General features: G+C 44.0%; 1 protein-coding gene across 1 annotated transcript; it reads right to left on the bottom strand.

Annotated features, from left to right (window-relative positions):
• Window positions 1-500: 500 nt before the first annotated feature.
• Window positions 501-15,840, bottom strand: LOC108238762 (keratinocyte-associated protein 3). Its single transcript, XM_017421058.3, has 6 exons — window positions 15,323-15,840; window positions 12,162-12,358; window positions 11,042-11,101; window positions 7,874-8,065; window positions 3,300-3,443; window positions 501-3,221 (listed from the first exon to the last, which is right to left on the bottom strand). Exons 1-6 carry the CDS (start codon window positions 15,333-15,335, stop codon window positions 2,796-2,798), a joined length of 1,032 nt encoding a protein of 343 aa, XP_017276547.1. The 5' UTR covers window positions 15,336-15,840; the 3' UTR covers window positions 501-2,795.
• Between the last annotated feature and the right edge of the window lie 530 nt (window positions 15,841-16,370).

Here is a 16,370-nt window from a genome sequence, read left to right as displayed (position 1 = left end):
TGCATGAAAAAAAAAAAAAATTGAGGATGCAAATGTTTGTTCTGTTGGATCTAATATCGAAAAATATACTTCTGTGTTTCAAAGCAGAGTGCGTTGACTGTGTCTTCATTTCTGGCTCTGCGGCGGAAGGATGAAAGGAGTCGGGGTTTTTTTTTTTTTTTTTACAGCTAAACGTCAGTAGAATTATCCAACCCCTCCCAGGCAGGATCGGGAGCTTATTTAAAATGGGTAGACCCGCCGCAGTCTTAGCTGTGTTCGGACCAGCCACTAGCCTGCCCATCTCTGAACTGAGGCAGCTCAAAGGGCTGCAAGGAAAGAGATTGTGCTTGTTTTTCCCTTTCCGAAAACCCCACCTCAAAATGGCTGGAATATCCTTTTAGCACACACCAGCCCGGATTTACCTGACTGCAACCAGTCCTACCTGTCCGGTGACTACCTGCTACCATGTAGTAAAAGGAAAACATAAGTGGCTACATGCAATAAACACACACACAGGCGGATATTATGAATACAAAGTTTATTGACGCCAAAAATAAATATAAAACGCGGATCTTAAAACATTCACACAGTCGACTTGCATACAAGCAGCATAAGCCGGTTTGGTCCTCAGGCTGTGAAGTTCAAATCGCACACCTCCTTTATAAATGTAAACTGAAACTTTTGAAGTGGTAAAGTGTATTTTTGCTAGACGGGAAAAAGGAACAATTCCAAAATAAAGTCTTATATCTGGGACTATTCAGCTGAAGCAGGGGAATGTGGCTAATCTGCTTGTAAGCGCATTGAAAAATTAAAAAAAAGGGTGTGAAATGAACAGCACATGGCGATGAGTAAGCTTTAATCCCTGTAAAGATTGTGCTACTGGTGGACACGGGTTTTATTAGAACTAGTCGTACCTACTGAGTATGAAGCAATGTGGGAAGAAACATTACAAAATGTTAGCTTAAGCTAGAATAGTGGCTCAACGCCTCTGAGTTAGAACAGGGAAACATGGCTAATCTGCTTGTAAGCACGCTTAACAAACAAACAAAACAAAATTAGGCAGAAAATGCATTTCAAGTACACTTTATTTGCCTTTTGTGCCACTGGACGTGATTTTTATTTGAACTTGGTCCATCCTCGCTGTTTGTAAATTGAAGCTAAGCTAAGTTTAGCTAGCAGGTTTGAGGACAGTTTTTCCCGCTTGACAGCAAACAACTAAAATGAAAAAACTAGATAATACTTGTGTGCAGGTGTTGAAAGTGTTGCCAGGCGTGATTTTTGTTAATGATGGGGAGAAATACTTAAAAATGTCAGCTTAAGCTAGCATAGAAGCTATCTTAAGCTCTCTAAGCCTCTGACTTGAAGCAAGGAAACAGCTCATTTGTAAGCATTTATTAAAAAATAATACATAAAGATAGGTGTGAAACTCACATTTACACAATTAGATTTTAGTCTCTGCCTTTTGTGCTACTGGGCATAATTTTTTATTCGAGCTAGGTCGGCCTAGCTGCTTTTAAATTAAATTTGAAGCAGAGTTTAAGTAAAGAGTTTGTGGACAGTTTTACACTGGATAAGCAGCTATAAATCCACAAAAAAACAACCACTAAGTTAATACTTTAAAATGTTACCAAGTGTGCTTTAAAACAGAGGGAAGAAATACTTAAGAATTTTATCTTAAAGCTATATTTGAGACACTTTAAACTGGGGTTCTTTGTTGAAGTTAATAACAAATATCTTACCTGTTGCAGATGGGCTCTGTTCGGATAAACAGTTCATGTTTGGCAGGACTCGTGAACTCGTGGCAGCTACGACCAAAGTGGGTTGCTGCCATCTCAAAACACCTCCGATCTCAAAAATCTGACGGCAGTTCGTGCAAACACTATTCGATAGATCCTTACTGCAACATGCGTTTCACATTCCGGGTTTTTTACATGGATTTCACTGCAGCAACACTTTGGGGGGTAGCGGTTTTGTTGCGGCCTGGTGTTGAATCCGGAAGGAATATCGTAACATTTCTGCCTAAAACAACCGTGTCGTGCAAAGCTGCTGGCAAACGAATAATGTTGGCAGGAACCGCTACGAAATTTGGAACTTTTCGGCGTTGCTTTTGAATGGGAAAACCCGTTCCGGGAGTGGTACCTGACTAATAACGGCTTAAAACGGCTCCAAATTTCAAAACTCCATCACAGTTTTGTGCAAACGCTATTATTTAAACCTTTAGATCACTGTCAATTTAGCATTACTATTTCAAATTCTTACAAGGAACATTTTGGAATTCCTAAAAGGTCCGGACGGAGACTATGTAGGTTGTGAGTTGCTAAACTGACAGTGGCGTAGAAGTTCCACAAAAACAACGTTTCCATGAACCATAAAGACATTTTCTTTTTAGATTAAAGTAGTTTTCAAACAGCAGTAAGCCATTAGGTCTTGGGACTGTCCGGTCAGAATTAAATCCCAGTAAGATTTTAACTCATCATGACTTTTCCGTAGGAGCGTAAACTATTCCTCACCATGTCAAAAACCCTATTCATGAAGAACCGCCATTGTGTCTTAAATTATAAAGGATTTAGCTCAAGTCGTCTTTCCTCATATAAAAACACACACACACACACACACACTCACTCACACAAATCAGGTCAAGCACACGGTGCAAACAGTCTGAACCTCAAACCCTCAGTTGCAAAAATAAAAGCAAACAAAAAAAAAAGAAACATTTTTAGTCTCTGAGGGTGCAGCTTCGAACTCGTTCATGTGCTGGCAAATAAAACCGCAATGTCTATAGTCTTCAAGGACACTTGGCGTGTGTCGGAAAAGGGCTAAATCCAAACGCTGGACCTCTCCACCGTCCCCCTTAGCAGAGGCTGCTCCCGCGCCCTTCGGCTGCCACCCCTCGTTTCCGACCTCCGAGTGTCCGAGCTGCCTCTGTCCGAGCGGCGGAGAGGCTGTCTCTCTGAGGCGGGGAGACTCTGGGGTCTGCGAGGCAGAGGTTGAGGGCGAGACTGAGACTGAGACTGAGGCTGACGCCAAGGCGGCGGAGGAGCCTGCTGCTGCTGCTGCTGTCTCGGAGGCGCCGTGTTGTTGCGTCCCAGACGTGTGTTGGAGCTTCTCGGCGGCTCGGCGTAAAGCCTGGTCGGTTCAACGTAGGTACTCACGGATTCGCTGTTCAAACTGGAACGCTCGTTGTTAGTCCTCGGAGGTTTGGCGTAGCGAGAAATCTCCTTCATCGGTGCTTTCACACTGATCTAAAGAGAAAAGAGAGGAAATTCCGTTGTTTTAGGTGCTTCTGACGAGAGATTAACTGCTGAGGACTGAGGACTCACTGCTTTGGTGTAGCGTCCTCTGGGCCGGGCAGGGCAACAAGGAAGTCCCAGGAAGGACGAGCAGGCAGCTAGGCAGCGGGCAGAGAACACCAGCTGGATGACGCACGTCACAATCAGAGGCACCCAAAGAATCAGAGTGGTACTCTGGAGAAGTCAAACAAGGACAGGAGTTGGCAAATATACCACCTGTACAATTCAGACTACAATCTGAGGCACGAACATTTCCAATAAATATACATCCCCTTTTGAATTTCTCCTATTTTGTTGCCTCACAGCCTGAAATTTCCATGGATAAATGGGCAAACTGCCGCAGCTCCTTCAGGTTGGATGGGTGCTGTTTGCGTCCAACAATCTTTATATCAAACCAGAGATTCTCAGTTGGACCGAGGTCTGGACCTTCGACCATTCCAGCACCTTTACGTGGTTCTCTTTCAACCACCGGAGTGTTCCTCCAGCCGAGAGTTTAGAGTCATCGTCCTGCTGGAAGGTGGACCTCAGTCCCAGTCTTAGATCTCTGGATCTCCTACAATTCCCTTAAGAATTTATCCACGTTTTGCTCCAACCGTCTTTCCCTCAGCTCTAACCAGTTTCCCGATCCCTGCTCATCAAACACGCCCCCCCTCACAGCATGACGCTGCCTCCACCGTGCTTCACTGTGGGGATGGTGTTGGCACCTCCGTCCACACGTTTGGAGGAGAAATTTCAAACAGTCCAGTTTTTTTTTTTTTATTATTTTGTCCTGGCCACTCATCCATAAAGCCCAGCTCTATGCATCCTTTGGTGGTCCTGTGGACAGATCCCCCCCACCCCCCACCCAAATCATCCCTGGAGAAGAGCTGCTCAGCTCCATCAGGGTTATGTTAGGCCTCTTGGTCGTTTTCCCTGATTAATGCCTCCCCCGCTCAGTTTTTGCAGTCCCTGCGGACGACCCTCCCCTCTCTTGGCAGTTTTCGGCACGGTTGGCATAACCTTCCCGCTTTCTACTAACGAATGTAACAGTGCTCCGTGGGATGTTTAGGGTTTGGACTACTTTCTCATAGGTCCTTCGCCCTCATGCCATCCCTTGCTTGGTGGTAGCCCTTACCACTTAGAGGTGTTCAGAACGGGTGTATCTACTGGGATTAGGTAATACTCAGCTTGCCAACGGGTGGATCTTTTATCCCTAATATGGGCTTCTGAAGGTAACAATCTGGGCTTTAAAATAAAGGGACACACCACTTTTCAGTTTTACACAACCCCCCCCTCCCAATTTCACTCCATTAATCGAACCAAACTAAAAATCTTATTAGATTTCAGACCTTAAGGCAACAAAAGTGAAGAGTTTTGCAACCCACTGGGTATATGGAAAGTACAATGACGTGAAGTGGAATCCACTCTCGGGTGGTTGTGTAACGTTGAAGAAAACACAAACACACACACACCCAACCAGGTCTAGGGATTTTGGTTTGCAGAGATGAAACGTTGCGGGAAAAAAAAGAAAAAAAAGGATGTCGAGCAGAACGCATCTACATCAAAGCAAATGCAGAAGAGCTGTTTTGTGTTGTCAGCTGTACAGTACACACTGCAAAGGGAATAAGACATTAATAGCTCAGAGTTCGTAGCTTTCTTTTAAAGTAAATAGAGAAAAATGGGAAAGATTCCAGGAATTGCGGAGAGAAAACGCAGCCTGTGCCTCATTTCCGAACAGCACGGGCTACAGTCTGAGCGGACAACCACCGTGTGTCCATTTTGGACGTGGATTCAGTTTTGTTTTTGTTTTTTTTTGGCGTCCTTTTCTAGTCCAATTCTTTGAACATGTCTCTTCCGTATTGACAGCCAACAGAAAAATCCCACAAACGCAAAGATCATTTTGGGTTGGCCGGCTGGTTGCTTCATTGTTTAGACAGTGCCTCTGCACGTGGCTAAACTAGCGTGACAGGTGTGTAACAGTGACACAGTCGGATTCGCTTTCGCTCCGTCAGCGTGAGGCGAGGCGAGCCCAGGCCAGCCTCGAGAAGCGCGTGTTGTAAAAAAGGCAAAAACTCTAAAATTAAGAAAAAAGTGAAGACTATTACACACTACTCTAAAAAAACAAACACCATATATTTACAATCCCCTCCACAAACATATGACAAATTAAAAAATTTTACAATTGAAAAAATAAAATAAGATTTTTTTTGTTCCAGATACTCTTTAGAAGTTGGTTAGTTTTAGATGAGAAACTGGAGTCATCCTGGTATTATCTTATTATAAATATTAACTTTAATTATAATTATTTAACTAGTTTCTTCAGCTGGTGAAATGCCAAGAATCCTATATTTAGTACACTAAAAAAAAGGGAACTATTTTTATTTGGAGCTACAAGCTCGTAGAACAGCAGAAAGGCAGATTTAACCAGATGATGATGATGATGATGATGGCTTCCTCCTCATCATCCTCAGTTCTTGTCTCATTCAGTTTCTGTCACTGAGGGAATTTTATTTGTCCAAACTGAGCAGACTAACACACCTTAGCCTAAAAAAAAGTCTCTGTTCGCAAATCACTATAATAAACTGGCTAAACAACTCATAACTAGGTCTGAAAACAGAACCTAAAAGGTCAGCCATCGAACCGCACCAGAGTTCACTTCAACCGAACAGAGACCGAGGTTTTTAGGCGCCTTTTTTGGTCCGCATCAGAGTTCGATTGTGCGTTCACACCTCCCCAAACGAACCGGACTTTCTAGGCAAACGAACTGGAGTTCAATTAAAGCGGACTAAACATGGCTGCTGAATGCACACTAAACGAACATTTAAAGCAAAAGCCTGATAATATTACAGCGCTGTAAAAGTCAAAGCTCATCTCTGGAGAAGCACCTCGAACCGTGAAGACAAACACAATTTTTTGGTATTCTCACAATCCAACATTGATTCTCAAAAAAGTTGGGATGGTTTGTAGATTAAGAACAAAAACAGAGTTCAACTAGAAGCCCTCTGAGATCCTTGGCAAACCTCCGGCGAGGACATAAGGTCTCTGTCCGCTCGGAATCCCTTAGAAACAACAACAACAACAAAAAAAAACCTCCTGAATGGGGATACTGATCTGGATCGGCACCAATATCTAAATCTCTTGTTCCTTCGCAGCATGTTTGCCGTTTCCTGAAAATTGTCTGAAAATCCGTCGCCGACGCTTGGAGTAAAACAGACGGACAGACGCTACGGTGAACAGAACCTCCCTGGCAGAGGAGAATGACTTGAAAATCTCATGAACCCATGATTTAATCACAATGGAGCATAGTAACCATATCAAATGTTTAAATTATAAAACTACCATTTTTGTTTTAGCCAAAAAAACATTAAAGGTATTTTGAATTTTTTTTGAGCTGCGAGACGTCTCAAAAAAAAAAAAAAAAGTAGGGGCTAGAATGGCTGTACCTTTCTTTTACAGGACGAACCCCTAGCTCCTGAGCCACTGCCGCCCCCATCGGCTCGTCAGTCCTATGCCGTCTCTACACCGGACATTAAAACCGCCAGCGAGAACTCGTAACACACTAATTCTTCTGAACTCGGAACAACAGGTCCCTATAACCTCCCCGGTACCTGCCCCTTTAAAACACGGTGAACGAGTGACGGACTGAAAGCAGGTACGAAAGGATAATGGATTTGTAGGGATCGTACATCTGCCTACTTTCTGGGTATTACCATGGGAAACCTGACTGAGCTCATCCTCCCCCCCATCTACAGCTGCTCCACCATCGGCCACTTTCATGGAGAGTAAATCCAGCTTAAGACAAAAGGCCTCCTGAGCGCCAAGCTGTCGAGTCCGCGTTGGAACGCCTGTGAGGCTGAGCGGGCCCGACGCAGCCTGACGGGGTCGGGTCAGCACTTCTACCACCAGTCAGTCGAATGGGAAGCGTGACGGCAAGAGTAGACATCAAACCTCCTCCCCCCCCCCCACACACACACACACACACACACACAGGACATTGTTCCTGTAATGTCTCGCTGGTGGTCCCATTTCTCCTGTTTCAGTGGAGACTTTGCCCATTTCGGAGTGGGGTTCTGTGGAAACGTTAGGAGCCTGTTGTATCGCTCTTTGAACGGCCTCAGCTTCCGTTCGACAGAACTGACGAGCCAACACCTGGGCGGGGCGCCGTCGTCCCGAGCCAACGCAATCCACCAGAGTTTCGTAGCGCTTCACGCAAAACCGATTTCAGAACCATTCCTCCGCCGTTAATTTCACATCACACGATTTCCGGGTGACTTCGTGAAATGGGGTCACCATTCCACACGGTGAAAATTACTGATCAGTAAAAACACACCATCCCTATGACCAGGGGGAGAAAAAAAACAACACTGGTCACCTCTATAAAGATTGACTAAATAACTGCGAGAACCTGGATGGTTTAATCATCTTAGAATTTTACTTTTTTAAAGATTTTTTTCTGAAAAGGGGGGACAACGAACCCCATCACATTTGTGACACACGACACCTTCAGTATTATTTTGATATGAATCAACAAATCGCTTCAACTTGTTTGTCTGAATTTACTTCTCATTTCATGGGTTCAAATTACTCTTCAAGCTACAGAAACAATGATCGACTTATACACTTACGTAGATGCGTGTGGGGTCGAAGGGACATTCGTAGGTGACGCTAGAGTAGCCAATGGCATCGGGAAAGCGGCAGTGCGTCAGGAGGCTTCGCCCGCCGTTGATGATGGCCCTGACCAAGGACACAAAGAGCCCAATGGTGGAAGCGGCTGCCATGAGCGCCGAAAGCAGGCTGACTGCAAACAGAGACCATTTCTGCAGAGGAAAGGGAGAGAAGCACGTTAAACAATCTTGTTCATCGCAGGAGCGAGCGTGCGTGTGTGTGTGTGTGTTTGTGTGTGTGGTTTAACATATTTCAAGCCCAGCCGGGAACCTGTGATCCCCGCAGAAGTGAACGTAAGCAAAGACAGCCGAAGGCTAAAACAACACGCGTCATTATCCACAGTGAGACGGGTCCTGCACCAGGCCACTCTGTGGGAAAGAAGCTGTTACTCTGAAGGGAACATTAGAAAGGCAAGATTGCGGTTTAGAAAAAAAAAAGAAACAAACATAGACCTTCGTTTTTGGAGTCACGTCTTACGGCGTGGTGAAACTAAAATAGAAATGTTTGGCCGTAGGGATGCTTCCAAACCTGAGAACGCCATCCTAACAGTGAAGTACGTGGTTGTAGCGTCATGTTGGGGCGGGGCCGGGTGCTTTGCGAAAGGAGGAACTGGTGCACTTCACAAAATGGCCACCTGATTTTTATAACCTCATCAAACACGACATATTTTGACACCATTAGATCGATGTTTTAAAGACAAATCCAACACAGTTTGAATTTTTAAAATCGGCCTACTGGTTACCAATTTATTGTCCAAAAAAATGATCATCAGAATGGGTCTAAATTAATCCAGTTCTTCCTGTGTTTAACTTCCTGGAACTGAAGCTGAGGAATCGCTCTGATTGGCTGTAAATTTTCAGATTATTCCTTCGCAGATAACACCTGAGCAAAGCAGTCCAAAGTGCCGGCTCCCGCTCGCAGGTTTTTTTAACGTAGGTCATAAAATGTTTGATTTCATCTGAGTTGAGAAATAAATGAATGAATTAGCTCGATCGGACTGCGAAACCCGTGAGATCATTTGTGGGCAGAGCTGAAAAAGGGCCCCGCCCCCCCGACGAACCTGACGTACAGTTTAAAGAAACGCTAAACGGACTGTACTTATATAGCACCTTTCTAGCCAATCGGGCCACTCAATGTGCTTTACAACCCAATCTTTGCCCACATTTCCCCATCCACGCACAACCATGCGGAGCTCTACTACATCTCTACGAAGCTAATCTGAATAAATCAGTTTATAGAGTCCAATCAGAGCTTTGGACCCCATTTATACACCAATGGGGCACATCGGAGGCAATGAGGGGTTCAGTGTCTTGCCAGGAATCGGACCTCCAACTCTGTCACTGGGGAGACGACTGCTCTAACCACTGATCTACAGCGGCTCCTAAAAGAGTCGGGGCCCATTCGTTCTTTATGGCTGCCGAAATGGTCCGCTCGTAAAACACCATTAGTCGTTCATCCGTGAACTAATCAAAACAACACACACTCCCTTATCTTTTGAGAAGGTTCACAGCAGGGGAGACGAAGGGTAAAAATAGAAAAGAAAAAAAAAAAAAAAATCACTAAGCATGACTCAGCTGATAAAATCACGACTCAGCTGTAAACAGGAAGCAGAAGTGGTTTTCGTTCAGGCCGACAGATGTTTGATGACTCAGGTGAGGCGGTCGAGGAGGCAAACTGTCAGCCCTGCCCTGCTTGCTTTGCTTCACGGGCGGCTCTGGCTAACAAAAAAAAAAAAAAAAAAAAAAAAAAAATCACTAAGCATGACTCAGCTGATAAAATCACGACTCAGCTGTAAACAGGAAGCAGAAGTGGTTTTCGTTCAGGCCGGCTTCCTGTTTGTGCTCATCGGCTCGCTGCCCCGTCAGTCTTGTTGGAGCGGCCTGACAGCTGACTGAGTAAACAGAGAGACTATCCCTGCTCTGTGGGACTGGACTGAAACGTCTTAGGCAACATGTGGTTTTAGTTGTTCAACCCGATTCAAGATGGCCGCCACAGCCAACTGACTGGACGCAACACAAAAATGGCTCCAACGCAGACACTTTTTCAGAGGTTGGGCTAAAATTTGGCGTGGTAGTAGCTGATCGTCAACCCCAACTTAGACACCAAGCTCTACACACAGTGACATTTTTTTTTTACTTAAAACATTAACAATAACTATTGGTGTCAACCCTGTCGGTCTGTTAGCAAAATATTTCATGAACCACTGGATAGATTTTAATGAAACTCTTAGAAAGTGATCACTGAATGTACGTCTACAACTCAATATTGTTTGGAGTCAACTTAATTCAAGATGGCCGCTACAGCCAACTGATTATACACAACACAGAAATGGCTCCAACTCAGTCACTTTTACAGAAGTCGAGCCAAAATTTGGTGTGGTAGTAGCTGAGAGTCAAACCCAACATACAGATCAAGTACTACACATAGTGAGATATTTTTACTGTAAACGTTAAGAATAACTCTATCCGTCTGTTAGCAAAATATTTCATTAACCACTGGACTGATTTTAATGAAACTCTCAGAAAGTAATCACTGAGTGTACGTCTACAACTCATTAACTTTTGAAGTCAAACCAATTCAAGATGGCTGCCACAGCCAACTGACTGTACGCAACACAAAAATGGCATTAACTCTGGCACTTTTACAGATGCTGAGCTAGAATTTGGCATGGTGGTAGCTGTAAGTGTTCCCCATAATATACCATGAGTGCTACAGCTCGCAGAGTCTCACAGTATTGCGTGGAATGGAGCATAAAGTCATTTGCAAGCACAAGATGATTTTAGTTTAAACTCTGGCGTGAAAGGCGGCAGAGTGATATGCATTAGTTCAAGGAATGAAAAAAAAAAAGGAATTTTTCTTCTTTTAATGAAACAGACAAAGAGGTGATGCTAAAATACTAATGTCTACTCTTTCGGAAAGCTTTTAAAGAAAAAAAAAAAATCAGTTTTTGTCAACAAAAATGTAATTTGCACACGAACGCAGCAGAAAAGCTCCGTCCATCTGAAAACGCTGGGAGCGGTGCGAACGGGGGCCTGAATGGCTGATTTTGGTAAATAAAAGGAAGATCATGGAAGAGAGCAGAGTTTAAATTAGAAAAAAACAAAAAAAACATCAGGAGCCATACGGACCAGGCGTTTCCGTCTCATGTTCTTCGAAAGGATAATCGCTAGAATTCCAACGACGACACCCTGCAAAAAGAAAAATTAAATAAAATCAATTAACAGAAGAAGTAAAGCCAGTAATTAAAACAGTTTATATGTTCAGTCCTTGTCAGGTTTATTGAAACGGAACTGTTTTTTGTTTTGTTTTGCAGTATTTTTTTCTAACTTACCTCCACGGCTGATCTAAAAACGAAGAAATTAAATTTCAACCGCTTTACAAGAAAACAGAGTGATCAAAATAATTTGTTTTAACAAATGTTTTGAAGTGGCTTTATACCTCAGAGCTGCTTTGAATATGGAGTGCCTGGAGCTGCACACAACCTGTTAATGACTGCTCCAAATTCACAGATTTACATAATAATAATAACAAAATAAAACAAAAAGAAAGAAAAAAAAATAATATAACAATGATAATAATGAGAAGAAAAAGAAGAAATAATAATAATAGTAGGAGGAAGAAAATAACAATAAAAATAAGAAAAAAGAATAATAATAAAAACAATACTACTACTACTAATAATAATAATAATGAGAATATAATAAGAAAAAATAAATAATATTAAAAGAAAGAGAAATTAATAATGACAAGAATAATTAAAACGAAAAGAAAAGTAATATTGAGATAAAAAAAATATTTTTATATAATTATAATTTTTAAACTTCAGATGGTTTCAGGTCAACATGATGTTTGAGACTCTTATTATGAAGGACTAAAGGATGTGGGTTTTGTTGTAAAAGCACATCCATAACCCTCAACTAATAAATACTACTACTACTACTACTAATAATAATAATAATAATATAGCAGGCTTCAGGACTCAAAATCAAATGAGTCTTTTTCCGTCTCTTTTTGGCCCCTAACACGCCGTCATACTTGAACCCAGGCTGGAGTGTTGAAAAATAAAAGCTGTAGGAGTATTTACCAGTGAAGGGCTTTGAAATTCGATTAACCTAAAGCTACACGGCAGTCAGAAGGAAACTTCTGGATTTTTGCGGATTTAAATCTAAAAGCCGGAGTTCAGTCAAACGGGGGGCGCCAACTAGTCGAACGCTGCAATGCTTCCCTCTGTCCGCTAAAAAGGCTCACCAGCATCCCCGAGGCGATGGCGATCACGTTGGCGATGGCGTGGTCCATGGCCCGGGCGTGTTTGTGCAGGTTGATGTGCCGGAGCACCACGCCGTGCACCAGAGCGCCCAGCAGGAAGTTGACGTGGCCGACGAGGATCACGCTCAGCCCCGTCTTCATCAGGGCCGCCGGATCTTCCAGGCTGCCGCAACACACACCTGACGGGGGGAGGGGAGTGGGGGGGGGGACAGAGAAGAGGCAGGGTAACCGTCGGCGGCGGCGGCGGCAGCAACGACGAGGCGTTCGGAGCGACGCGTTGCTCCCGTATTGATCGGCCGGGTCAAAGAGCACAGCGCGGATGTCCTCTGTGTTAATGATTGACTGCTGAGCACATAGTCCGGGTTCAGGCTGGCCGAGCCGGGTCTGACCCAAACCAGCAGGTCGGAGACGATAATAACGTCCAAACCAACTGACTCAGACAGCAGACATGTTGTTTTACACCTTTCAGACCCAAGGCTCTCTCTCGACCACGGTGCTACTCATTCGGTGTCATCTTTTCAAGTTCAACTAGAAGCCCTCAGAGAGCGCAGACCTCCACCAAGGCCACAGCGTGGTTAACAAACACTACGATGTGAATGGGAACCAGTGTTTCCTTGTTTCAACCCAAATATTTCCTGAACCTGAGACAAGGTTTTTAACAAAGGGGTCACCTGTGACCTTGACCTTTGACCCCATGAACCTTGAAACCAACAGGCATCATCTTTGACCCGTGAGGTGTCCAGCTGTGCAGTTTGACATTCCCACATTACACTGCTGCGGCTGTGATATTGACCTTTCACTCCATGAACTTGAAATCAGTGGTGATCACCCTTTCCCTAAGAAGTGCCAAACTGCGCAGTTTAATTTTCCTCCAATACATGGTTGCATAGAACACAAGGTGGACTGTGACACTGACCTTTGACCCCATCCCCCTGAAATCAACAGTGATCACCCTCGACCCCTGAAGTGTCCAGCTGTGCAGTTTAACATTCCTTTTAGAACACAGGCTGACCTTGCCCTTTGACCTTTGACCTTTGACCAGATCGCCACCAAAACGTAATCCCTTGCCCTTTGCACCATGTTTGACGTCCACAGACAGACAGACAAGACGCTACGGAAAACAGAACCTCCTTGGCGGAGGTAACAGGAGCTACTAAACCTGCGGCATTGGATAGTTCGTACTTCGGCTAGCTAGCTGAGGCTAACTGCTATTAGCCTCAGCTAGCTAGCACCACTGAATGTTACTTTAGGAAGTAAAAGCAAAGCTAATCCTGCTGCTCGTGGGGCCTTAGTTTTAAAAATGGAGCTTCTTTTGACTCAAGGGCAGCAGGAGGGTGAAAAACTGTTTTTAACCCCTTATATTTTTACTTAATACATCCTGAAGCAGAAGTCCCGTCGGGTTCAATTTGGTCAACCTTCGGCTCAGAATGGCGGGATGCGAGACAACGGCGTGGCTCGTCTCCCATCCAAACACTGGGTTCGAACTCTGTGACCCGTTCTGTGGGTCGAACCAACCCAACCTCTATCAGGACGAACCGATTCAGGCGGCAAAGGACAAAATGCAGTCTCTCGTTGGACGATGAACACGTTACCAAGATGACGGGAGCCCCCCCCCAGACAGAGAGGAGGTGACCTGCACGGCCCGTTGCCGAGCAGGAAACGGCTACGTTGCTTGTTTTAGGGCAAATGAGTCGCACAACGTCCCAATAAATACACATCATGAGTTTTGAACCACTCGATTATCTTTGTGATCTCTGACAGAGGGATCATATAAATGCTGATACAGGCGAACCAGCTCCGCTAGAGCACCGAAATCATCCATTTTGAATGGAGCGCGGCGTGGGCGGTCTGTGCGAAGTTACAAGAATTGGGAGGCGCGCTTTATATATGACAAAAGTTTTAAAATGGGCCATTCGTCGACAGTGCGTCTTATAATCCAGTGCGCCCTATAGTGCGGAAAATACGGTATTTCACATTTGTATCCAGTTCTTCTTTTTTTTCTGTATCTTGAAACATCTTTATTCGTGGACTTTGGGGTCTTCAGGTGTTTTGGCCATTACCACTAGACCCCCCTCGCTCATAGAAAGACGCCCCAACCAAGGACCATCAGGCCTCAGAGCGCGGTTTTGATTCGAATTTTTATGCGTCAAACACAGTTTCTTCATCATTAAATGCTGGTTTCGTGGGGTTAATGTCACTCAAACCTACATTCCTCGTCTCCGTTTCCAGCTCTCGTCCTCGCAGGTCCGCGGCCGCCGGTTTTTGCCGAACTTGACGTCCGTGGTGCGCAGCCGACACCGTCTGAAGGGGGGACTTCGTCGGCGCTCGGACGTAAACAAACGGCTCGGAACTGTTGGCAACAAAACCCGACGCTGCCGATTCCGCTCACTTCTTACACACTACGCGGCAGGCTTTCGTTCGTGAATGATGCGTATTTTAGTGGTTATTTTTTATCACAGATGATACACGAATATTTAAACTCCTGATCAAAAACATTTCAAAAATTGCCTATTTTTGGCTATTTTTAAAGTTAAACTGGATAAATGAGTTGGTGGATTGGACGGTTTGCTTAAACATGTCAGACATGAATACAAGCTTGCACTACTGGTTTCTAAAGTCTGTCACAACAGCAGTACTCGTTATGAACCACAGATTTGGAGGTTTTTAAGTTCTTGATCGTGGCAAAACCCCCCAAAAAACAAAGCAAACACTTGTAAGATTTGTCCGGTCTGAGACTTGAATTCAGCATAAAACGGAGTCGCTGATTCGTACCCAAAAAAACCCAAGCCCGATTACCTCTGTGCTCGTGGCTGGATAAAACCCTGGAGGGAACTGTTCCCACTTCTAACCTGTTCTCATCTTGAAAATGTCAAGTCTCACCCCAAAGTCTCTGGAGAATCCCCCCCTTGGCACATTCCTCCATGACCCGAGACATTCACAGTTTCAACTCCGCTCCAAATCATGTCAGCCAATGAAAAGCTGTGAGTTCCAAATGAACCTGGCATGTTAGGATCAAATGAGAACTTTCAGTTTTAAATGCTCCTGTTATTAGTAGCCTGATGATACAGTTCCCCAAATTGCCCTGAAAGTAAATGAGCTGAGCCTCAAACAGCACCTGAGGGGGTAAAATGAGCTCGAATTACCTGCGCCGGCCATGTCTGTCAGGTCACCATCCGTTTGGACTGCCAGCAGCTCCTCTGAGGCGAGTTGGGCCAACGATTTGACTCCCTGGCTCCCTTCCAGCCGAACCAGCACCTCCTCGGGCCGGTCGGACAGCAACGCGTGGGACGCCTCTTCTGCGTCACTTCAAAATAAAATCCCGTCATCGGGTTTCCTGCTTTTAACTTGAAGCCCGGCCGCTGCATACAGTCGCAATAACAGAGACGTGAAACGTACTGATATTCAGCTGCATTTAAGTTGACGAAACACGCATGGTTCCGCTGTTGTAACACGCGCAGTGCTTTTATTTTGAAGGCACGGCGGGTAATTAGCATAATACCACACTTGCTAACACCCCCGTCCTGTTCAGGGCCTAAAGGGGTGGAGGTGTTTGGAGGAAGACATTAAACAACTTTAAACGTTGCCAGACAAATAATTTAAATTAAAAAAGTTTTTTTTTACTTTTACATATGAATAAGCTAAAGATAAATATGGTGCTCCAAAACATTAGCAGCACCTGTTTCAAGCCAAGAAGAGACGTGAAAAGCAAAAAGCAGAGCTGTAAACATGTTGAAATAGACATATATCATTAAAAAAATACAATACTTTGAGCTATATTTTCTTGTAAAACTACAAAAACTCACAAGTGTTATGAACAACACAAACATGCACTATTTTTTAAAAGTACTTGTCACTGTAATGTAGGATTATTGTTTGTAAAAAAAAAAAAGAACTTTCTACTCTTTATTAAAACAACAAAATGCAGGAATCCCAAACTATGAGAGCTCTCTTTCCTGTGGTGCCTGAGACTCCAAAAGGCTTCAGCTGATTGACTTTTGCGCCACCCAGTGGAGAAATGATGCTACTGACTAAAACTGGAAGAAGAGCCGCACAGACTTACAGGTGCTGGTCATAAAATTAGAATATCATGAAAAAGTAGATTGATTTCAGTAATTCCATTTAAAAAGTGAAACTTGTATATTATATTCATACATTACATACAAACTCATATATTTCAAATGTTTATTTCAT

The sequence above is a fragment of the Kryptolebias marmoratus genome, linkage group LG5 (genome assembly GCF_001649575.2).
Source record: "Kryptolebias marmoratus isolate JLee-2015 linkage group LG5, ASM164957v2, whole genome shotgun sequence".
Taxonomy (NCBI): Eukaryota; Metazoa; Chordata; class Actinopteri; order Cyprinodontiformes; family Rivulidae; genus Kryptolebias; species Kryptolebias marmoratus.
This window is presented reverse-complemented; position numbering and strand designations above follow the sequence as displayed.

Excerpts from the sequence above, each read along its gene's own strand:
- LOC108238762 (XM_017421058.3), bottom strand. Across the intron at positions 8,066-11,041 it reads ACATGAGACGGAAACGCCTG|AAATGGTCTCTGTTTGCAGT; the intron begins GTCCGTATGGCT and ends TTTCCTCTGCAG. Across the intron at positions 3,222-3,299 it reads GAGGACGCTACACCAAAGCA|ATCAGTGTGAAAGCACCGAT; the intron begins GTGAGTCCTCAG and ends TTTTCTCTTTAG.